The sequence below is a fragment of the Egretta garzetta genome, unplaced genomic scaffold (genome assembly GCF_000687185.1).
Source record: "Egretta garzetta isolate BGI_Z169 unplaced genomic scaffold, ASM68718v1 scaffold25, whole genome shotgun sequence".
NCBI lineage: Eukaryota > Metazoa > Chordata > Aves > Pelecaniformes > Ardeidae > Egretta > Egretta garzetta.
Window position 1 is genome coordinate 3,290,274 of NW_009259800.1, and position 24,636 is coordinate 3,314,909.

The following is a 24,636-nucleotide window of genomic DNA, read 5'->3' on the forward strand; positions in this document are numbered from 1 at the left end:
CAGGAATGCAGATCTGTACCATATCTCCCTGAATCTTCATTTTAGAAGCAGCCAGAGGATAAAAACTAGCACAGTGCTCATTTAAAGTCAATATGCTCTAGTTTGCAATTTGCTCATGTTTAAGTGCCCAGCTTTAAAGGTTTCCTTTGCCCACAGGCAGTCTGAATACAAAAGGAGACTTTATTCTTTTCGTACAGAAAAAGTTTTGCAAAAGCTCAAAGAGCAAAACATTTCTTTCCACCTTCCATCTCCTCAGGTTTATTATCACAAAGCAGAGTTTGCTTCTGAAGAATCTAGAGGGAAATGAAGAGATGTAAATTCATGCAGTCACCTCAGAGATACAGCTGGAAATGAGGATGACAGATGAGATATGTGTATGTACATATGTGTCTGAGAGGAGTGAGAGGGTCCCACCTTGAAGCAGTTTTGGTATTCGATGCCTTGGAGATGACGAGGAGGTTTACAGGGACAAGGTGTAATGGCAAAAATCTCTGCACATAACTGGTTTCTTTGTTGTTGGCAAGGCTGGGGTTGCATAAAGATGAATAGAAGTTCTGAGTCTTTACTGTATTGCAGTATTGTGTAAATTCTTCTGTTTAGAGGGAAGCTTTACTGTGGGATGGGGAAAAGGGAGTTGCAGTTAGAATGTAGTATCTTCAAGAAAAATGTGAAGGTATTAATATAGGGAACTAGTTTCCCTTCTGAAGTTGTGGGCAGAAGACTCAATCTGACATCTGAACCCTACCATAAAGGATTCAGTGTGTATCGTAAGTTATTTGCCATAATGATTAAGTACTGCAGACTGGAGGGAGTGATTTTCTTTAGGATTTCAGAAGCCTTATTCTTGTTGATTGATTCTGTAGCTTCAATTATTCTGTGGTTTCAATAGAAATGGAAGTAGTGCCTCCTTATATCACCTCTGGGGGTCCATCTTTGAAGGTTGTCCGTGTTGCGTTTTGACTGAGATGATTGCCTGAGGCTTATTGTCATGGTCTTGGTTAATATTAGCACTTACCTGAAAATGAAAGTGGCTTCCTTACTGAACTCCCAAGTTCCAGAATGTCCAAATATAGCTGTAAATAAAGGAAAATGAACAGGGACATGTCCACTTGTTTCAAAGGAAATTACAGATCACGCAAGGATTAAATGACACTTTTCACTGTGGAGCTTAATGAGACCTCAGCACCCTGCTCCTGCTTAGCAGCGTAAGGTCACTCGGAAGGATATTGTCCTTCTTCAGGGCTTGCACAAAACATGCACAGCAAAAGGGGCGATCCAAAGCTCATTGTTGGGATGAAACACAATTTTTCTAAATAAAATGTTACAAAATAAAACATTGTAGTTCCTTGGTGATGGAGCTGCTCACAGGTAAAGAATATTTAAACTTCTATGTAATTAACTCAGCACCTGCATGGCAACAGTTTCATCCCAACCATTTTGTTATCCTGTGATGTGAAAAGGTATTCTGAATTTGCCATGGTGTTTTCTTTAGGGAAAACGCTTCGCAATTTAGGGCTCACTTTGCAATTTAGGGCTCTGTCTCATTCCTTTTTTTTTTTCTTATTATGAAAAAAAAAAAAAGCGTGTCTCTATATGTATATTTGTGTGTGTGTGTATTCCTTAATAAGGGATGTTCTTTGTGTGCCTGTTTGACAAGATGTGCAAATAGAAGCCCTGCTTTGGCTTTGAGGCCTGTGTAGCCCGATACCTTCAGGGCCTATAATGAAATGAACAGTCTGTCATTTCGTTTTACGCAGTTGAGGAGTCGCAATGCTGGGGAAAAGGCTTATTTCTCAGTATGTAAGCCGGTTCTTTATTGGCCACTTGCTGTGAAACTTCTGAAATGCATTCATCTACCGAAGGGGAGCTTCTCTGATTTCTGTGCTGAGACACCCAATTGCGTAAGAAAAAGGAAAGTTCAGACATTAGTGTAGGCAAGGAGCAGAGCGTTCTCTTTGGGCAGTATCCCTGCAAGAACCAGCTTTTGATCTGCTTTCTTTCTGTTTAGTGTTTCTTTATGTTGTCTATCTGTTATAAATATTAAATAAGCTTATAGCCAGTTAGATCTTAGGGACTTAAGTGAAGGGAAGATGTCAGGAGGGTAGCATTTCATATCATTCAGCTATTAATCACTAGCGATCCATTTTTTTAAATTATCATTGCTTTGGACAGTTTGAGAAAGGTGTCAGTTTAATAGTAGGTCTTGATGTTTTATAGCCTTCTGTAGTCTGCAACTGTGAGTGTATTTTATCAAATGGAAATAAACTTTTAATGGTGTGTAAGATTAAGTGCTCTGAAAGCCAATGGTCCTGTTCACTGTGGAACTGGATGAACGTTTTTACAGACAAAAATTCCACTCCTCCTACACTGGACATTGAAGAGAAATCTTAAGCAGGTTTAGATATAAAGTAGTAATCTGTTAGTCTGTAGTATGTTGCCTATAAATACGAAGTCCTTGATAGATGCTTCACATGATTTCCATTTACTGAGCTGAGCCCAGTCATACCAGCAGAGTTGCAGCATGCTTTTTTGAGACAGTAAATACTTCTTTCTCTGAATCTCTACTTGCAAGTATTGGGTAAAATGTGTTTTTTCAATTGAGAAAGCTGAAATCAATAGAATAGTTATACCATGATGGTAGAAGTGAAAAGTTAATTTTTTTTATCTGCTTCTTTAGGAACAAAGCCCCAGTAATCAGACATCAATAGCAATGATGCAAGAGCCTCAAGAAATGGTGGAAGAGACAGTTACTGTGGAGGAAGACCCAGGCACTCCCACTTCCCATGTGTCTATTGTCACTTCTGAAGATGGAACCACAAGGAGAACTGAAACCAAGGTGAGAGGCTAATAACCAATGAGGAAAACGGCAAAATACCACCTAATCGCAAAATAAAAATAGCAAGGAGTAGCATGAGTGATGGCAATCGTGCTATTGTGAGCCGCAGTGATTGAGTGTTGTTTGCCAGCAAAGCTGAGTTCAGGGCTTTTTCAGTTTCACCTCTATGTCTAGTTTGCTCCCTATCAGCTGTGCTGATACAGCTGCTGTTCATGGAGCTGTGAACTGAACAGTAGAAATTATCCAGGTTAACCAAACAAAAACACTAGAACCCCTTCCCAGGCTGTTTATTCTTTTAAGATTCACTTTATTTTACTGAAACAGTTCACAGCATTGCCCTGCAAACACATACGATGATACGAGAATGAGATGAGTTTGTAGGGCTCGGAGTGAATTACTTTTGCAGCTGAGGAAAATGTGCTTGGAAGTACATCTTCAAATTAGTTATGATCTGTAATAACAACATGCAATTATGCGTTTGTCCTTTAGAACAAGAAACATCCTATTTAAATAACACCACAGCATTTAAATTCTGCAACAGTCTTGTGAATGGAATTTTACTCCTGATACATGGGGAAAGCTGGGTGTGTTCTCAAGCGACCGGTACCTCAGGTTCCGCTGGATTACGGGTGTTGCATATGTTGTAATTTTCCTGATGTCTTTTTGTTCCCTTGTGTGAGGTAATTTTGCAGTCTCTGCTGAGAAGGTGCTGTATATTCATGGCTGCCTTACATGCTTTCGGCTAGCACTGGAACACTAATATACCTTGACATTTGGGTCTTGGAAGTCGAGATGACATCTTTGTTAGGTTTTGGTCTTGTGGAAGATTAAGGGTGATTCCCTTTTTAAAAATATCTAAACAGTACTGATTAAAAAAAAAACCAAAACTGTCCAACTGCTTTCTGTGTCAAAAGGAGTTGAACAGAGGTCACTGCATAAATCGGTGTTTATTTTTACTGGTGTTCCAGAATTGCAATCCTCTAAGATATCTGTTCAGGACATCGGATCCTCAGGTTGGAGTAAATGAACGTTGATTTCCTGAGGTCAGTGGGCCTGTACACATTGCTCTAAACTGAGTATCTGGTTTAATGTTCGAAGATAAATATAACTGGCCTATTTTCTTGTCGTTGGAAGGAGATGAAGGTCTTAAAATAAAAACAAAACAAACAAAAAACCCCAAATTTTTTTAGCTCTTCAAATAATCTAATGTATTTAATCTGTGACTTATTTGAAAGAAACGGTGTTTTCTTTCCAGTAGCAGTAACAACAACTGTTATTTTCAGGAAGGAAGTGATAAAATTACAGTGGTGATGGGCACCTTTTTGTATGCACTAATAGTAGTGCATAGTTTTAGGAGACTAAGTGGAGCTATGCAAGGGAATAAAACGATAGCTACGGCTGTAAAAATAGAGGAGAAGCCATGCGGTGGTCCCTAGATAACAAACCACAGGGAATGAAATAGTTTGTCTGAAATAGTCGTGCCGCTGATAAAAGCGCATGTTTGTCATAGCGCGAAAGGGTGCGATTTTCTCCTGTGTGTGGTATACCTGCTATTTTTCCATCTTGCCCCAGAAAAGGACAGTGGCAGCTCCAAAACGGGCATTGTATCTGCATATGGGAAAAGCCAATTGGAAGAACAGCAAGCCTAGAGCTCCTGTTCCATTTCAAAGAGCAAGGCTGTCTTCTGTTGCTGTAGTTCATTCCAGGCACTGAAGTGTGTTCAGGATGGGGGGAGGGTGCATGGCTCTCTTGCTCTGCGTTTATGTCATTTCAAATAATTTCACTGACTCAACTTACATACTGTCTGGAGGGAAAATTTAAAAAAATACCGTTGCTGAGAAAAGTGATTCTGAAATGTCAAAACAAAGATGGGGTTGGCTTAGCCCTAACTCTGTCAGAAGAGGTGCTGTGACTTTGCTGAGGTGGTTGTTGTCTCTGAAATGGTTTTGGTTTGACTTTTCCTTGCTGTGTTAATATGGCATAAATTTAACAGCTCTTAGATACGAATCTGAGGTCAGATTTTTAAAATTTTTTTTTAATCATATTGGTCTTCAACTTGCTTTTTGCTTTGATAGGGAATGTGAAAATGGAAACTGTTGTCACTGGGGTTTTGTAGCATCAGTTAAGTGTCCTGGAGTTAATTGGCATTGACTTACTATCACTCCTCATAGGTATCATCATAGTGCTTTTATAGGTCATATTATTGTATGTGAGAGCCTTACAGAGAAAATTAAGTTTCCTGGTACCTCTGTGCAGTGGCAAAATTCTGACCTTGCTGCTCAGATGAGGACAGGGAAAGAAAGCATTTCTCTGGGATGAGAGATGTGAATGCGTGTCTGCTTGGCATGCAGCGTGCAGCAGTAGGAGCTTTGCTGAGCCCAGAGCTGTTCTGTGTGTCTGCCTGTTCCCTCCCAGACTTTAAAAAAAAAAAGGGGGGGAGAGGGGGAGGAAGGAAAAGAAATAATGCTTTAAAAAAACCTGACAAAAAAACCCCATGAATCTGCCCCTGCTTTTAGTGTGCGGGTGCTTCTTACCCTTGTAAAGGAGTAGCATTTCCTATGGTGGTGCGAATTCTCGCATCTATTTTCAGTAATATTTAATCTTTTGCTTAATAAGGGTAATGTTTAAAGTTGAGATAGTCACAGTGTGTTGATTAAATGTTTGGGGGCTTAGGTTTATGCTTAGCTTTTTTATTTTTGAGTCATCTGTTACGTCAAGGTGGTTAACACAACGTACAAATACAGATTTTTACGTTCTACATTGCTGTGCTTGCTCTAGGCTTCTTTGAGGAAGGGTTTAGAACCTGTTTTTATTACCTCTGTAACTGGAAGGTTCTTCTGGACAGTGCCAGTCTCAATCTCCAGCGTATTTATCTTGGAAAGGAAGGGGCAGCACAAGATGCTTCCTCTGACAGAGTAAATAACACTGGTCGTAGTTTTTTAAGAGCCAAAGAGACCAGAGAGGTTTTCCAGATGTATGCTGTTTTTGCTGGTTAGCTTGTGTAAGGATTAGTCAACTTAATGCCTTTTAGTATGTGTATTTGGATCTTTAAAATATAATTGTCATTTATTTTTGCTAAATTGTATAATCTTTAGCTTGCTGGAGAGTGATGCTCTGAAATTCCTCCTCTTAAAGAATAGAGAGAAGCATAGCAAAAGCTGTAAATGAGAATGCTCCTATATGCTGCTGTTCCTGTATCCCCCCCGTTGTTTCAAAACCATAATTTATAGAGGTTATTCTCTTCAGTAGTGTATTAAGTTAAACAACGTTAATCCAGAAGCATTGACAGTTTTGCTCTGGTTTTCCCCACATCTTTGAAGATGCCTGTAGCAGTGAAGAAGGAAGAAGGCGTAATAGAATTTAATATTTGACACATTTTAAGTAGAGACCATCTGCCTTTTCAAAATGAGATATCTCCGAGTGATTTTCCCCACTGTTATTCTCTTGGTACTATACTGACTAAGTCCCTACATAACATTCACTGCACAAAAGATGTAGTAGATAATACTGCATTTCAACTTTATAATCAATACCTATCATGCTAAAACAGTGAAAGTCACCTTGGGGAGAAGACTACCACTTCTTGCCTGTCGGCTGGAACACTGCCATGTGTTAAAGGGAGCCTATCTGTAAGTGGCTCAGGAGAACCCAGTAGAGCAAATTAGATGTGTGTGTGTGCTTGTGTTAATGTTTGCTTTTTATCTTTCTTCAGGCACCTTTTATTTTTACCTTTGAAATGCTAAAAGATTGGAGAGATTTAGGTCACTTTTATTCATTGAAAATGATGGTTTATAATAACAAACTGTGAAATCAATCTGTATACAAAGTTGTTTCATTTCCAGACCATCTATTTGCCTTGTGCTTTCTGATAGTCAGCAAGGCCAGATCTTTCCCAACAGGGATTAACTGCTGCTCAGGCTTCCTAGCGCCAGCGATGGGAAAGTGCTTCTGACTGAAACTCTTTGGTTGTGGTGGTGCCAGGTACCCCGAGATGCAGTTCTTCGAAACTTTGCAGAAAATTCAAGGGAATTAGGTAATAGAATAGGAATGGATTTCAGCTGAAGTTGAGGGCCCTTTGAAGATGTGAAATGTTAAGCTTAAAATTGAAGGGGAGAAATTTGAGCTGTTGTTTTGAAAACCCACGGGGCGAGTTCTTACACAGCATTTAATAGAAAGGTAATAGCTTCAACCTGCTTGGGCTGATTAATTTTTATAGTCTGTAGTTCAAAAATGAGCTCTCAGAAATGTCAGAATGCTTTTATCCTCGCGCTTTCCTTCTCATCTGTTTTTTGGTTTATGACATAGTTTCAACAAAATTTTTAGTGCTGTCAGCTTTTATAATGTACTAAATTTATCAAAAAAAAAAAAAAGGCAAAACAAAACCAACATCAATAACAAAAGGGAAGACAAAATTATAGGTACTTGCTAAGGTGACTGCATTTGACCGTGATAGCCCACTTCAACTGAAATCTCAGTGCAGTCTTTCCTCCTCTTGTGTCTGAGCACTGCGCACTTTGAGGGATCCACTTGTACCATCTGCACGTGGATCCAGTAAGTCCAATCATTGGATATTTTCATGTTTGTTCTCCATCCCTCAAGGCAACTAGAAGGATGAGGGACAGAAAAATACAGAAGCTGCTTCAAATGTGTAAATATTTCTTTTGTGTTCTGTTGGCAAATTTATTTCTAGAAACAAAATTAGTGAAAACATCACAATGGAGCCTGTAGGGGAATTATTTAGCAAAATAATTGTTTTCTGGGAGGGAGAACGGTAAGGTTAGGAAACCTGACATGTAGTTATATTCTGGGGCAGGGGGAGCAGCAATGAAAGCACCCATTTGTAGTCTTAGTAACATTTTGGTTCCAGAGGGTTTGAATAAGTTGGTATATTAGAACTTTTTCTTTTTTTACTGTGGTTGAAACCTTAATATAGTTTACAGGAAATAAAGAATTGCAATTATACTTTAAGCATACTCAGACAACCTCTTCACAGGGAAATAATCTGAAGCTTTCATCTGGTACTCTATGAGATTGTAGCACTGAAATGATTGAGCACCTTTGATTTGTAATCGGGCTAAAAAACCCTCTTTAAAAGGGTTTTCTTTAGAGATGGAAAAATAAACAGAGGAAGTTAAATTACACTTTCTCAAAGTAACTTGTATCTCTAAATTTTTCATTAGAGTATATCTGTAGTGAGGAGCTCATGCTAATAAATCTTTCTCAAGATTGGGTGCATCTGAGGAATCAGGTGTCTCTCAGATAAGACAGCCTGCTGTCTCCCATTTGGGATAGCTTTGTTCTCTCTGCCTAATGCATCAGTATTAAGGAAACCACAAAAACGTTGGGAGAGAAGATTACTGTGCTGTTAGCTGCTCAAGACTGCCAGTGTTCTTTTAAGAAATATAAATGAAACGTTCCCTTGAGCTGGATTTCCTGAAATAAAGATGTTTCGTTTGTTGAGTTTTGTTTTTGTTTTGCTTGGAAACCTAATAAATGGACCTTGCTCTGTGTGCTGGCTAATTGCTTCCAAAAAGCTTCCCTTTATTGTCCTGTAGGCACCAAAGTCTGTTTATCACCAGATAAATCTTCTATCTCAGTGCCTGCCCCTGACAAATGAGCCATGAGTGCAAATACTCCCTCTCTTTCAAAATATAAAAAGACTGAGTTTGATTGCCCCACCATAACACCTTTAGCATTATTGAATGCTTTTATGCTATGAGAAATGTGTACTTTAATGCTTGAGTGAAATGGTCCTTTTTATGTGTCTGACAAGGGGATTTTGATTGTCCTGATTCTTTCCACTCATTAATAGGGGCAGCACTCAAAAAATAAGAGGTGAAGCTGTGCTAACATTGTAAACTTGTTCTTACATGGGCTGGCTCACGCTAAGTATGTCTTTTTTGACTAGCCACAGCCATTGAAAACTTGTCAATGCTAGTCTCAAAGGCAGGAAATAAAGTAAATTGGGAAAAAAATTGCATTTGAATCTCCTGCATTCTGTGTTGGTCTTATAAAAGACAAAATCTCTGTAAATACTCTGTAGAGTAGCAGAGCATGGTGGAAAAACTCATTGAGCGTAACTGGTAAGTCACAAATTGCCTAGGAATTGATTTTCAAAGTGTTCTGAAATTCTGCCTTGTCTTTTTTGTATACATGTACTGATCATTTTTAGACAATTTTCCTTGCCGTAACACCGCAGAAATGTTACCTCATCCTGTTTGACAATAACAGTGATTCTCAAAAAAAAAAAAAAAATTAAGCAGTCAAAAATGAGCAAGAGTCCAGAATTGGCGGTAGGAATGCTGGGTGAAGATAAGACAGCAGCGATGCCGCCGCTGCAAAGCTTTTGTCCGCGGATCCTGCAGGTTAAAGCTTGTTCCTTCTTTCGTGCTATTGCTGCAGCCAGGTGTGGTTTATTTGGTATCTTGCATTGTCTGATCTTGACAACTTTACGAAAAATTACACATGACAAACTACGCAAGCATGGCAACATAAGCCTTGAAATGAGAAACTCGGAATTAGATTTAAAATACCTGGCTCCTGTTGAACAGTGCTGAAAGAAGGGGCGTTGTGAGGTTATGCAAGTGTTCTTCCTGGCATCTAGAAAGCTCCCTCTTTGTTCCTTCGTGGGCAAAAGGATCAATTTCTGATTCATCAGACCATTGAAACGCTACCTTCCTTCTTGTTATCCCTGTTACCGGTTCCCAAATTCAAGAATGCAAAGGCCCAGCCCCATGCATCCAGTTTTGTCATTGCTTTGCAAAACTCACATATTTCAGGCCTGAGAAATGTTGCTTTTTCTGGTCTTAAGAGATCACTTAGGAACATATTAGTTTGAATAAAACTTTTGTTTCAGACTTCGGTAGGAGAACAAGGAGCTGTGTTGCCTTGTGTATATCCACTTTACAAAGAGCTACTGTAAGCTATGCCAGCTTTTTCTTCTCTAAACGCTGTCTAGTTTTGTAAATGCCGTGACAGTAGTCATGCTTATAACCGAGTGGAGAGTGGAAGTATTGTGAGCAGGTAATAAGCAAAAACCGCTGTTGGATTCTGTGTCACGCAATAAATGTTTTGTTTCTAATTTCCTTTCTTTTAGTTATTAAAATGTGCGCTTTTAAAAAAAGGGAAAAAAGAAGACTTGGAGGCATGGAAGCCAGCATCTTTCCTGATGTTTACTTACTAAGGAATTCCCTTTGGATGGAAGAGGAAATTTCTTTCAGCTCTGGCCCAAATTAGATACTAAGGTCATGTTGGTACCTGGCTATGCTTTATTCAGCATCGTGATGCTGTTTAATTACGCTGTTGGTGGAGAGCCAGTTGTGCTGCTTTCAGTCTTGCAGGATTTCATTACTTCATTAGGCTGAAGTATCATTTGCTCACAGATGTCTCTAGGAAAAGAAATGCTGTTTGGGTGATTTTTTTTTTCTATTTGGGCTTTCTGTGTGAAAACATCTGGTTAGAGGACATGTCTGGAGCCGCTTCAAGAGATGTACTCTTAATTATTTTGTTTTAGCAGCAGCTTGGCTAATCTGGTGCCAATCTAAATGTTTAAATCAGAGGCTATAGGTCAAAATATATATTTGGACTTCAGAGTCACTGTGCAGGCCAGGGAAACATGTTATAGGTACTGTTTCTCTTGATGTACGCATTTCATTCTGCAGCTTATGTGAAGAAAAGTGTTATTTACTGATGCTTATTTACCTCCGTAATACTTTAGAAACCCAAAATATCTGTTAACAATTTTGTTTTGTGTTTCCACCATCCCCGTGTGTGTTGTTTTGTTGTTTGGTTGGGCTTTTTTGTACAAAGGGATGAAAGTCGGCATCTGCTGGGGTTAGGGTAACTTTTTATAGGTTAAAGGAACTTTCTTAGGGTTAGGGTAAGGATAGATTGGCTTCTGCTGGACTTTGTATTCTCCCCAAAATAGCTTTTGCTGGTCATTCTGGAAGACAGTACAGAAGTTGATGGGCCCCAGATACCAACCAAAACAGAAGATCCTTTGCTAGTGTGTCAATAGTAGTGGCTTTTGTCTGGCACTGTCTTACGTAGATTACCAGACCTTTCCCACAAAGGCAGAACGTTCTTGGAAACTCTTGAGGAGTCTTTGTTCTTACCCTTTAGCAAGAAGCCCTGTACACAAGTGCCCTCTGGGCACTTACCATTTCCAGTTTTTGTCAGTTTGTCAGTTGTGTGAGATATCTGTGATGAAATGAAATGTGATTTACAGGAAGAAAAGATAAAGACATATTTGTGTACAGATTTTTCTTTAATGTTTTAAACTCGTCTAGCCCGGTATGTTTAGGGTAGTTGCAGTTGTAAAAGCTGTGTAGCATTCGTGTTTGTTATTGCCAAATAATGTCACCAAAATAATGGAATGGTACCAACTACCTGTTGGGCTTCTATGGTGATGGTTGGATGTAAGCATGTCTTAAAAGAGAGAGCAGTTGTGCTGTCTAAAAGCTAGAAGCCCAAAACTTTTCTGCTTGAGGTCACAGTTTCCTAAATATTACAGTCAAGTTTGAGCTCCATCAGGTTACACAGTGGTACAGATCAGGCAGGAGCATATAACTGTATTTCTGTCGAACTAGAGAATGTGGTGTGGTACTTACACTGTTTGTGGGAGGACAGGCTGTGGCTCCTCAACGTTGTAAAGTCTGCTCTAGGAAAGATGCCTGCCTCCTGAAAACTTTTTGGGCAAATTTGAACTGGTGTAATGACTTTGCACTGCTTCCACGCACTGTCACATGGCTGCAGTGTTTTTAATTTGATAGTAAGAGTCCCAGAGTGCACTTAACTCTGGCTCTATGACCTGTGCTTTCAGCTTCTTATAGAAATATGTCCCTACTATTAAATCCTAAACCAAATAGGTGAACTCAGGAGTACACCAGTGCTTCCATTCAATCCTACTATTAAATCCTAAACCAAATAGGTGAGTCAAGAGGAAGTCAAGAGGACGGAGGCAGTCTGTTTGCAGTGGTGTCCAGCGACAGGACTAGGGGCAATGGATGCAAACTGAAACACGAGAGGTTTCAGTTGAATATGAGGAAGAACTTCTTCACTCTGAGGGTGGCAGAGCACTGGAACAGGCTGCCCAGGGAGGTTGTGGAGTCTCCTTCTCTGGAGATATTCAAAGCCCGCCTGGATGAAGTCCTGTGTAGCATGCTCTAGGTGAGCCTGCTTTAGCAGGGGGGTTGGACTAGATGATCTCCTGAGGTCCCTTCCAACCCTTATGATTCTGTGATTCTGTGATTCTGTGAACTCAGGAGTACACCAGTGCTTCCATTCAACAGGCATGTCACTGTAGTACGCTTTGTGATGATCTCTCCCCTTTTTACTGTTCTAGCTCCCCATATGTCTCATCACATTGTGCAGCAAGGAAAAAAATTAACATATTTATTTGCTACTTCTTCACAGGTTACCAAAATGGTCAAAACAGTCACCACCAGAACAGTGCGTCAGGTGCCGCTTGGGCCTGATGGCCTGCCATCAATGGATGGATCGTCTCCCATGGGCAGCTACACAGATTCAATAGACAGAAGGTACATGAAAAATGGGGAGCGGTACATCACACCACAAGCATCTTCCACGTTAACCAGATCTTACAACAACTACAACGATTCTTACCCTGAGAGCCATGAAGGCCAGTATCGACCTTATATTGGTCACGATGGTTATGGAGATCTATCTGATAACTATGGCAGCTTGTCTCGTGGTGTCAACTACCGTCCTCGCTATGCCTACGTACCAGGAAACAGTTACAGGCCAGATGATGGTAGCTTCACTTTGCCAAGCAGAAGGGATAACTACGGTCCTGTCGCCCAGCCTCAGGTGCCAGTGGGTAGCAATGTTGACTTGACCCGCTCCCAGCCAGAACGCTTCCAGCCAGAGCCCTATGGACTGGAAGATGATAACCGCAGTCTTGGAGTAGATGATGAAGGATATGAACTGGATCCTGATTACTCCACTGTGAACCGGAGGACATCTGCAGGTGTGCCAGAGAGAGGAAGACCTCACAAAGGAAGGTAAAACCCATTTGTTTTTTACAATGCTAATCTGCAGCTGTTTTCCTTAGTTGAACATGTACATTTGAACTCCTAATGGTCTGGTAAGTTCTGGAATTACTTGACAGAAAAATAGGCAGAATGATCATTTCATTAGCCCATAAATGACTGCAAAATGCACAAGAAGTACAGAAGGGAGTGAGGGTAGCGCTCAAGAACCCCTTTCACTGTGTTTCTGGGCTCCTTAGTTTAGGTTGAATTTGGAGAGAAAGAGATGATCTTGTAGAAGAGGACTAAGTTACTTTTTTTTCTCTTCCTAAAAAAAAAAAAAGTGTTGTGACTGCATATTGGTATCCCAGAGCCATCTCACGCTAGCAAGGTGAAAAGATGGATTTGTAATCTATGAGACTTCTGACAGGTCTGGTTATGTGCACATCTTCCAAACAAAAATTTTGAACAGCTGGTTGGGGTTGCAAACGAGCTGATACCCAGTGGTGAAGGGATGCCGTGTTATATAAAAACTGTCTTGTGAGGTGTCTGACAGCCTCAGCTCCTGCTCCTGTGCTGGGTTGTGCTGAACCTCGCTGAAGTACTTCAACATTCTGTAAGACTAGATCATTATTTTGTCCTGTGCCTATATAAAGGGGAGATAAGAGCATCTGTCTTGCACTGAATGTAACTAAGGTGACCAGTTACAAATTACTGTTGGTTCAGTCCTCTTCCCAGGGAATGTTCTATTTTATGCTGTATTTTCTGATATTAGCCATTTATGCTGGGCTCACAGCTATCAGCTCTTGCATTTGGAAGCAAAAAAACCAAAAGAAAACAAGCAAGCTTGGGAAGAGTCTTATTACTCAGCTGAAAGTCATCTTCTGAGTATGAACCTGAAAAACTTGTATACTTTGTTTTCCAGGCAGCATACAAACTTTTGCCTGTGCCTGCACGAAGTCATGATTCATGTTTTGATACGGATTTAGTTCTCGTTATTTTCCTTTTAATTTAGAGTAGTTTTCAGAGCTGTAAAGAGACTCTGGAACCCACCTGCCTCTGTGTGTGTAGATGGCCTTTAGACTTAATACTTTGGACTGAAGGCTTCGCTTCAGCAGCAGTAGTTGTCAGTGGGATTTGGGTAGGCCTTTTCGCTCTCTTGACTTGGAGCACTGCTGCTTGGAGATGTTGCATCATTCATACTTTCATTCATCCTTTCATAGATCTATATTCCTTCACATTTCTGAAAGTTCATTTTAAAGCTAAATGGAATCAAGCACCTGAAAATTGTCATCTATATTTAAAAAAAAAAAAAAAAAATAGAGAGAAAAGGTATCAGGGCATATCTCCCAGAACCCCCTTTAAGTCCCTTGTGACATCTTTGGTCTCGCAAGCTTGCCAACCCGTGCAGCCACATCAAGGTTTTGTGGGGCTGAAGGGAATACCTGCAGCCAGTGCTGCCAAAACACTGGTCAATCTATCAAACTTTAATTGGTGCTCCCCTGCATCTAAGCAAGTTTACAGTTCTCATTAAAAACGGTCAGGCCGCAGTGCTTTTAAATTTTTATTACCATTTTTTCAAACTGTATGCGTGATGAATAATTAAATGTATTCTTAGAACCTACCCATTTGCATTTTTAAAGTTTGGGTTTGTTTTTTTTTTTTAAACATCCCTTTGATTTATTGTTCCTTGTAGTTTGGATAGGACCAATTCACAATTTTTGTTTTACGTTTCTTTTGTTGTGAGGTTTTTTCCATATTCAATATGATCAAGAGGCTTTGACAAGTAATTAGCCTGACTGTGGCAGCAAACTTTAGCTGGTGAGAACATAAGAAGATTGCATGAGGACCTCTTCATAAGTAGTTACTTTTTGACATTTCAAAGAAATACTTGAACAATTCAATAAACCTGCATTTCAGATACGCTACTGATCTGCAAGAAACTAAAGACTACAAAGCACTAAAATAGTGCTTTGTATTAGGTGAGGGCAATTACTACTTGATTATTCCTCTCTAGGTTTTTTAAAATAAGTTGTTCCTTGCAGAAATGATCAATGTGATAAATTGATGGCACTTTTGATTTCAAAATGTTTGTATGTATAGAGTAGGTGTAACAACCACGCTGTTAGAAGCTTTTCTGCATGACACCAACTTTCAGCTTGGGCATCTTCATTCTGTCACGAACAGAATTTTTCTGCTGGCTAACTCGCTGGGGAAACGTAAGTTATGCTCTCATTTTCTTCCCGGTAAGCACTGCCCTTGTTCGTTCATAGTTTAAAGGCAGAATAAGGATCCTTACCGTCAGTTCCTAATTTTGATGCTGTTCTGCCCGAGAGGACTGAGTGGAGGTTTCTCCTCTGAATCTGTGGTAGTGAGTCTCATCCCCTGTGTGCTGAGGAGGCAACCCAGCTGTGTCTGGAGGGGATCCTAGTCAAGGGGATTACAAGTACAGATTGTTCTTTCTATCCCTTGCCTGCTCCATTTGATCACAGAGATAAATATCTGTTGTGCTTTCCTTCTGTCATCACCAGCCTCATTTTAAGCTACTTATATTTCATTTTAAATCAGGGAAAAAATGTGCCTCTTCACAAACATCTACAAATCCAGATAAGTGCACAAAGGCAAATATTCCCTCTGTTGGCTCTTCAGTGCTTGTGGCTGGGTTTGTATCTTGTTTTCTTGTGTCTCTGCTGTAAGAGATATTTTCTGCAAGAAGAATACCTGGTACTTAACGTTCTTTTCCTCAGCATGTGCTCTGGTTTGGTTTAAGTCAGCTTGCATAAGTTGGGTTGATAAGTTTTTGGGGTATATAATACTGATTTAATATTACGGAAATATACTTGCAAAGGTATTTACACACCTTTAATTGGTTTTATGCCCTTTTTTTAATGATAGTCTTTAAAAATATGTAGTCTTATGGTGTTGCTAGGTGTTTTATATACAGTCCTTTTTGAAAAAGAGGCAGGAAGTACTGAATATTTTTCATTCACAAAAAAATCCCTACTAGAATTTGAATATTTTTTAATCATTAAATTGAAGGTAACAAAAATGAGCAGGAAAAAATGGCAAGTCATACTTAATCTTATTTTTTTTAAATTATCTTCTGTTCAACTTTTAATGTCTTGCGTCTTGGTAATTTATTTCCAGAGTGGATCACTACAGTTTGAGCTTGTACTGGCATTCATGGGACTTCTTTTTCCCCTGAAAACTCTGGAGCAGCTATTGCCAGCGTTACTATTCCAGATTAGACAGGATATGAATTTTTAATGTTGACTGAATCAACAACAAAACAGTTTTCTACTGTTAAATTTTCTATGGTAGACCCCTGATTGAAGAAAGTGAGCCTATATTTGGTGGTCACTTCATGATCCAAATTATTATTATTACCAGGAAAAGAGCCAGATTTTGGATGAAATAACTGTAACACTAGGTCTTGCCTTCTGCTATGTATAGACAGTGCAAGTATATTGGTATCACATACATGTTAGTCTCATTCTACTTCTGGTGTCTTTTTTCTACAGAATGTAAAAGCTGGTATTTGTAGATAAACTTCAAGTCAGTACTTCTGGCCTAACTTCAACCATTTGAAGTGTGGTGTCTCAGCAGCACCCATGCAGGTATCCTTGAGGCTGGGGAGCTGTCTGTCGCTGCAGATCAGCCTCTTTGGATTAATGCCCAACCGTAAGTGTGACCCCAGGATGTAGGTACCATTGGGATATTGTCTAGTTTGGGGCAGGAGTTTATGGACATGCCTGGGCAGAACAGGGTGAAGAAAAAAAATGCAGTCAGTTTGGAAAAGATTTATTTTTTTATTTTTTTTTCTTTCCTGAGGCTCCTCCTTAGAGCGACTTCAATCTCAGTTTGTTGATCTTCTGCTAGCAGAAGCCTGACGTGTGGCTGAGTTTTATGTGGCAGGCGGCAACCTAAGTCATCTTGTCCATTAGCAGCTTTTAGGTGGTTCTGGTCAAGAACATTTCATTTTAACCATATGGCCCATAACTCAGACTTGTCTCAGCAGAGGATTCAGTCCAGTTTTGAATCCTCTTGTGCATCCTCCTATCGGAGAACAGAGGCTGGCAAAAGTAGGACCTCATTCTGCAAAGTCTTTAGATTTCCGCTTCAATGTTTGGCACAAAGTTCCCTACTGAAATCCCAAGCCTTTCTGGTCTTTTATCCTAAGCGGACACCAGCTGCAAACTGTGATGAACGTAACACGTGTATAAATTGTTGAGGATTAAATGGGTAAATCCTTCACCTGTTTACTCAAATGTGCCTGTGTTGAAGCCACAAGGAAGAGGATAAATCCACAAACTCTCTCCCAGTTTTTATCTGTGCTAGAATGTGTTTTGATGAATTCCCTGAGACAGGTGATTAGTGAGACCCACAGCATCCTAAAAACTCAGCTGTCTTGCTACAAACAGATGGAAGGCAAGATGCTTGTCATCAGCAACTCCGGCATACTACCAGATCTCTTCAGTCCTGAGAGTAAAGAGCTCTTGGGCTCCTGAGCACAGGTGACGGTATCTGCTGAAGCTCTCATTAGTCCTCTTTCTGTGCCCAGGGGCTTGCCTTTCCAAGGTAGCTGCTCTGCTAGTGTGAAAGTGAAAAATTGCATTTGCCCCCCCCCTCCCCCCCAGTCTGACTCCAAAAGATTTCTTTACTCTCTCTCTGTCTAAAGGTGTTGCTGATTTTACCCATTTGTCTTCAGAAACTGTGTGTGTTTAATTTGCTTTTGACTTCTTCACTCTTGCCTAGGCTGCACTTCTCTGTCCCCAAGCCCCCTGTTAAAGGAGAGGAGGTGGGACCTGTCCTCGCCAGACCATCATCACTCGCACAGAGTGGGGGTCTCTGCCAAGGCAGCCAAAGGCCTTGTGGTAGTTCGGTGGTGTGCTGCCTGATCAGTTATTTTGCTCCTTTGCAGGTTATCTGTTTTGGTAAACTGCTTCCCTTCAATGCTCTTAAGCAATGGCAGAGCTGATATTTAGAGCTTCCCTTGTGAAATATTTCAGGATTCTTTTCCTTTAATTACAGTGTAGGCGGTTTGGGTTTTTTCTCTTTTTTTTTTTATTTTTTTTTTTTTTTTTGTTTAACCTTCTCCAGACTTGATCACTGTATTTAGTCATGTGAATCTGAATTGGTGTGATACTTGCCTTCGCTGAGCTTTCTTGTACAGGTCAAGTTCAAACCAGCATCTCAGACTTTCTAGATAATTATGCGGGGTCTTGAAGGGTCAAGGGTCCAGATGTTATCTTTGTGCCAGGTAAAGTCATTGGGTTTTGTTACTGGTGCATTAACCAGTGGCTCTTGACACTTTCATCCTATAGATGTATGTTGGATCTGACCTGCGTGGGCTTATTTCAGCAATAGTGTTTCTTGTGTTCATCCTTTCGCTACACATACTTGAGCGACACTGTCTTGTTTCAAAGTAGCTGTCTTTGTGTACTAAAATGGTCATGTTAGACCTGCCGTCCTGTTTTTTCACTGAGGAGAGAGTCCAGCAGAATCAGGTTCAGATTGGCAGGAACAGAGTTATAAGTGGATGGTTCACGTAAGAATGGGATTGTATGAAAATGCCAACCACTGTTAAAAGTCACTTAAGGTTCAGGCTCTGTTTCTTTGAGGATGTTTTGCTTCTGCTGTGGGGATGGCGCCAGCAGTATGTGCTGTGGTCACCACTTTGCCACCGAGCAGGAGCTGGTGGGTTCTAAGCAGTGCTGCCCTCCCCACCACCACCTGCGTGATACATCCTAAACCATCCGCAGCTCTCCATACCCATGGCACTCAGGAATGCAACCTCTTCCCGGCAGCATGAAACACTCAGCATCTTCCCATATCCTGTTCTACCCCAGCTCTGTGTCCGGGGGATTTCATCAGAGAGGGATCATCAAAGGCCGGGATCATCAAAGCCCATTGGCTGTCTTTGGTGTATCAGTAGCTTTGTATCAGAACAATGGAACAAAAACCCCTTTTTTTAAAAAAAAAAAAAATAAATTGTTAGAATAAGTAACAAGTTGGGATGTGATCTTCCTTTTTTCTTTTTTTTAATGACTGATTCTTCAGGTATTCACATTCATATTTAATAACTAATGATTGATAATTTTTTAAAAAGTTCAAATTGTTGGTACAAGAGTGGTGCTCTCTCTTGTCCTGACAGTGTTGCAATTTAAAGTCCTGAATCTGAAGTTTTATTTTGGGCAGATATAATGAAACCAAGGAGTTTTGTGTGGCACAGTGGGAAGACTACAGCATGAGGAAGAAGAGCCCATCTGCGTGGTTCTGTTTGGAAGGCTTCGTGGAAATAATGCAAACAAACTGCAGCCCAAGACAATAATTATCTTTGTGTATTTGAATGGATAAGAAGGAGGGAGAAACTTAATTGTGCAGGTGTAATTGAGGTGGTGTACAGTTATCTCACGGGCAGCTCATAGGACTGAGGCGTGCTGAACTGCGAGTTACCGAGTCAAGCAAGCAACAGCTGTGTAGAGGGCAATTATTAAAATTAATCTTCTGCTACTTTTCTTTTATTCAGTCAATAAGAATTGAACATGAGGATGAGTTTGAGAAACGAGTTTCTGTTGTAGTTTTAATGTTAGTTGTCCCAAATTTGCATATGTAAAAACAGAATTTTCTTTGAGGAGTAGTAAAGGGGTTTTGTTATTACTTCTGCCCTGTGTATATGCACAAAAGTAAATCTTTTCAATGCTGTGACTTCCTTCTTGGAATGATGGAAACAGCTTTGTTCTGCAACAGAAAATACAACGCCTGTCCAGACGTTGTAAATTACTGTGTAGAGCAAGTGCTGAATTATACATGCACAAATAAATGCATCGATAAAAGGATTTCTTCAGATTCATTCTGAGTTTTGGATACTGGCCCATTTTTATCCTTTCATTCAGTTTATGATTTAGAACAGCAATTAAAGCAACTTAAAGTCAGTGGAGGTGCTTTTAACATTAAAAGCGTTAATTGTACAAGACTAAATTCAGTCTCCACCTCCGGTTGCTCTTCCCCCCAGAGTCTGGCTTAATTAGTGGTCCCTTTAGGATACCAGCAAGCTCCATTTTCTTTCTGAGGTCTAATGGTCTATGCTTCCTTCAGCATGACATCAGAAATTGTTCAGTAACATCAGCCAGTGCTTAAAATGAAAGTTTTTAAGAATCATTTTGTAGCAATTAAAACTTACTTGCTTGACTGAGATAACTGCATACTGAGATAGCAGCTAATCTATTCAGGAAAAAGCAGTAAGGTAACCTGCTGCTGTTTAAAAAAAAAAAAAAAAAACATAAGTCATTTATGTTAACATCTGTTAAGAGTAATATTAGAGGAAAGGGAAGATGAAGAAAAAAAAATCTTCCAGACTTGAGGTTTAAAGCAATGGGATTAATGGGAATTTTGATTCAGCTCCCCAGTGGGTCACCTCAGCTCTTCATCCTCCTCAGCCAGGTTAGCGAGCTGGGTGAGCCTTTGGGGCAAAGCCTGAGGGCGCATAGATTGCAAAGTTGAAAGTGTTGGTGAGAGTTAGGTGCAAGTCGCCTTATTGCCCCGTGGGCTAGCGCATAGATTGCAAAGTTGAAAGTGTTGGTGGGAGTTCGTAACTGTTAGGTGCAAGTCGCCTTATTGCCCCGTGGGCTTATTCACGTATCAGATTGAAGAATTTGTGACTACTGGGTCACTGTGCACAAGCTTCAGATTTCCTTTTGTACTTCTCCTAAGGGCTGAAGTTTTATCTCACAGGTGGGTGCACTGCCCGTGCGCTGAAGCTGCCCGGCACGAACTATGCATGCTCTGGAGGATGAAAGGTGTCACTTTGAATAAGGGATGAAGTATATCAGTGAATCTCAAAAACAAATTCTGCAGTTGTAAATGCCTTTTCTTACAAATCTCTTGCAGAAATGGTCTGTCTTCAGCAGCTCTTTGTAGGAAGCGATTGGAGCAGGGGGAGATTTTTTTCTGAAGGTTAGAGGTTACAGTTGCAGCGGTGGCTGTTAGAGAAAAAGAAGTATTTGTCAAATACTGATTTTTTAAATTATTTTTTTTAAGAATATGGGCAATTGTAGTGTGAGAATGTACTGTGTTAGAATATTTTCAACTGTGTTGATTGTAACTTTGCCCTTTGTGTGAACTAGGACGTTAATATCTAAATAGGCATGTTAGCTGGTTGTGACTGACCTTACTTGAGTTACACACAGTGAATTATGGCACAACAAGATGGGTGCCATTCATTCTAATGCTGTAAATGATCTTAAGAGTGTCTAAAATCCAGGTTAGCTGCTGATCTGGGGTGGAAAGCTCTGAGTACAGGACTTGTTTTGGATATCCAGCAGATTACTCTGATGTTAAAAGTTGGACCCAGGTGTCTGACCATCAGCCTCTTACCTGTATTCCGAATGATTCTGTGCGAGATAGACTTTTATTACATGCTTGGATTCAGGACTTACGTTTTCCATCATCTTTGACGTTGTTATGTGTATTGATGTACTCGTGTAGTTCAGTATATTTGTGTGAGCATCAACATGGAAATGTAGTGGAACTTCTCGGACTTGCTGAAAAGTGTCTGTGGTTTCTACCCAGGCCTTGAATGCCTTTAATTAGAGTTTTGGTCTGTTGCAGAAGTAGCAGCATTAATGAAGCTCGGTGTTTCCTACTAAATGTAATCCAGCTCTATCATAATTGTTTTGCTAAGTGACCAAAATGAAAGCAATCTGTTTGATGACTTGCAGTTCCTGTCATCATTGCATTGCTAGCCAAACAAATACTGTACTGTAGCCCCATCACTGCTGAATACTCTGCTATGGTTAATTTTCAAGTTACTACAAATAAATTATTTGAAAGTGTAAATATGCTGCCCGTAATGATGTTTGTGATATTAGAAGGTTTGCTCATGGCTGAAAACTCCACACTGACTCAGTGGTACAGAGTGTTTAAATGTGCTCTTTTTTTTTCCCCCCTCTTTCTTTCTCTTGGGACTGTTGCTTCTTACAGGGGCTACGATGACCCCATCGAGACAGAGATGGTTGAAGAGAGGATACCTTACCTTCATGGTGGCTACGCAGCACCGCTGGCACAGCCAGAGAGAGGAAGCATGGCTAGTATTGACCGTTTGGGGAAGCGCTCCCCCTCTATTGACAGCATTCGTAAAGACCCCAGATGGAGGGACCCTGACCTCCCTGAAGTGATTGCCATGCTCAGCCACCCTATTGATCCAGTCAAGTCTAACGCCGCAGCCTACTTGCAGCACTTGTGCTACGAGAATGATAAAATCAAAAAGGACGTGAGGCACCTTAAGGGGATACCTATCTTGGTGGGCCTACTTGATCATCCAAAGCCAGAGGTCCATCGTAAAGCCTGTGGGGCTCTCAGAAACATCTCCTATGGGAAGGATAATGAAAACAAGGTGGCAATAAAGAACTGTGATGGGATCCCTGCATTGATCAGACTATTGCGAAAAACAAATGACATGGAAGTCAGAGAGCTAATTACAGGTCAGTGTCTGTAGCTTTTTTAATGAATTAACCTTTAGAGGAGTCCTTTCAGCTTCAGGAACAAGAATTTCTGGAGATTAGAGCATTGAAGGAGAATTTAGATCACTGGCTGCAGCTGTTTCTTTAGTTGCACCACATTTGTGGTGTGAGTAAGCCTAAGGCAAACGTGCCCTTCAGGAGGAAATGGAGATCATCTGTGTATGTAGCACACTCGGGTTTCCCTGGCTGCTGAGAGATGAATGATGCTTCTTGGATATAGTGTGCAACTGCATGTGGTTGGGTTACTGAAGCTTAAATGAGTTATAGCAACTTCACTGACAGGTAATTTGTAGTGCGCTTGCCCTCAGCATGTTATAATCGTGAGGTAAGATATGCTAATCTAAAACTTTCCTTGTTAATCTCTTACAAAACAATCCTGCTGCCATGTCCCCACTACTTCATATTGATAGAACAGTCAGTCTCCTCAGGAACACTTTCAGCCTCTGGTGCTGGGGACTCTGAGGCTGTATATAAAGTTGCAGCACTTCTGGGCTGGAAAACTCAGAATTTAAGATGCGTAGAGTCTGCTGTTGAGATGCTTTGGACACGGGGTTTGCTTGTTGTAATAATCAGAAAAGGGAGAATTACATTTTGAAGTTACGGAGTTTGTGCACACTTTGCAGGGAGTTTTCAATCACTTGTAACTCCATTATTCAACCTGGTTTTTGTTTGAACTTAGTCTTGGACATCATCCAAAAAGAGTAATAAAGTATATGCCAAGTTTCAAAGTTCAGCCATTAAGCGGAAAAGGGTGGAAAAGTATGTCAGTTCTTAAAGGAAGGAGAAATACATTGTTTTCAGCCTCCCATAACTCATGAGGAGTGAAGTGGATTTCCCTTTCTCTTCTCAGAAGCAGCAGGGGATGTTTGGATGGAGATCAGGGCAGTTGCAATGAATTTCAGTGCCAGAACAGAATTTTTCAGAAAGTTTTGTGAGTGCAGAAGTGGGTCCAGGGCTGCAACTGTTTAGCTACCTTATATCAGTGTTGGATTCTCCAGGCAGACCCTATTGCAAACACGGATTAAGCTATTAGAAGTAAATACCATAATTCTATAATCGCCTCAAAAAAATTACAGCAACTCTCCAAGTTTTTACTGGTAATCATAATTCCCTGAGATGAACAGTGGCTTTGGGAGTTCCAACTGTTCTTCCCCAGCCATTATAGGATATTTAGCAAACTAGGTCTAAATATACCATGTAGAAACTTGCAGGGATATTTTTCCAGTCATTTTCCAGTGAGCTGGTAAAGGAGAGCTGTCTGTTTTGTCAGAGAACCTCTAAGTAGGGTGTGTTTGTGCTTTGATCGCTATCTGTGCTTTGTCTCTTAACATGGAAACTCTGTAGGTAGTATTTATATTCCATTTGTTGCAGTCACTTAGTATGATGGCTGACTTTTTTTTTTTTTTAAATACAGAATATCTGTTTATCTACTGTTCTAGTTTACTCAAAACTCATTTCTGGAGTGCTGAGAAGGAATAAATTTATTTCTTTAGATTCAAGAAAGGAGAAGCCAGTCTATAATTTACTCTGAAGGAATATCATTATAATTCTAAGTGGTAATCAGTCACTTTTGAGACGGCAAAAACAAACTGGATGTTTTCCCTTTTTACTCTAAGTGGCGATGGCTTTGATTTCCAGTTGATTAATTAGTTTCACAGTCCAAATGCATTTTATTTGACAATAGCTCCTGCTAATTAAATGTAGTATTTTTATTCCACTTTGGGTTTTGCTATTTAAAGCTCTTTATTTACCCTTACTGAGAAAGGAACCAGGAATACTGAGGGCATTAACCTAAACAGATGTCCAGCAGCAGATGATGTGCATTTAATCTCCACCTAACCAGGAATAATTTCATTCCACTTCTAAAATGATATCACCAGATCCGGTGTGAGATATTCAAGCATCAGTATAGAAGAGAAGAGTATTCCAGCAATGCCGCTGTGACTGATGCTGATGTACTTGCAGTCAGTGTTCAAAGGCTCGGCTGATAATGTGGAATTGTCCATTCGAAAAATGAGCTCCAAAAGTCAGCAGAGAGAAACAAGAGCCAGCTTGAAGTGCAAAGGGAACATTCAGCCAGGGCTACTACAAAAGGGCTGTGTTTTGCTGCCTCAAAAATTCAGATCACAATTCTGATGTTCTCATGGTAGAAATCTTGACTTCCTATCGGGGTACTTTTCCCTAGTGATAAAGCAAAGTCTACCTTTGCCATGAAAGGTTTTTCATTCTGTCTGGAGTGAAATCTCTGGGGACTTCTGCAGCAATGCAAAAAAAAAAAAAAAAAAAAAAA

The 24,636-nt window shown here is 40.3% G+C and overlaps 1 protein-coding gene across 1 annotated transcript in view; it reads left to right on the forward strand.

The window, feature by feature from the left end:
• ARVCF (ARVCF delta catenin family member) overlaps positions 1-24,636 on the forward strand; it is a 169,509-nt gene that overhangs the window by 70,733 nt on the left and 74,140 nt on the right. The window contains 3 exon segments of the mRNA XM_035895366.1: positions 2,678-2,836; positions 12,251-12,858; positions 21,808-22,307. Of these exon segments, the coding sequence (XP_035751259.1) occupies positions 2,678-2,836; positions 12,251-12,858; positions 21,808-22,307 (1,267 nt within the window).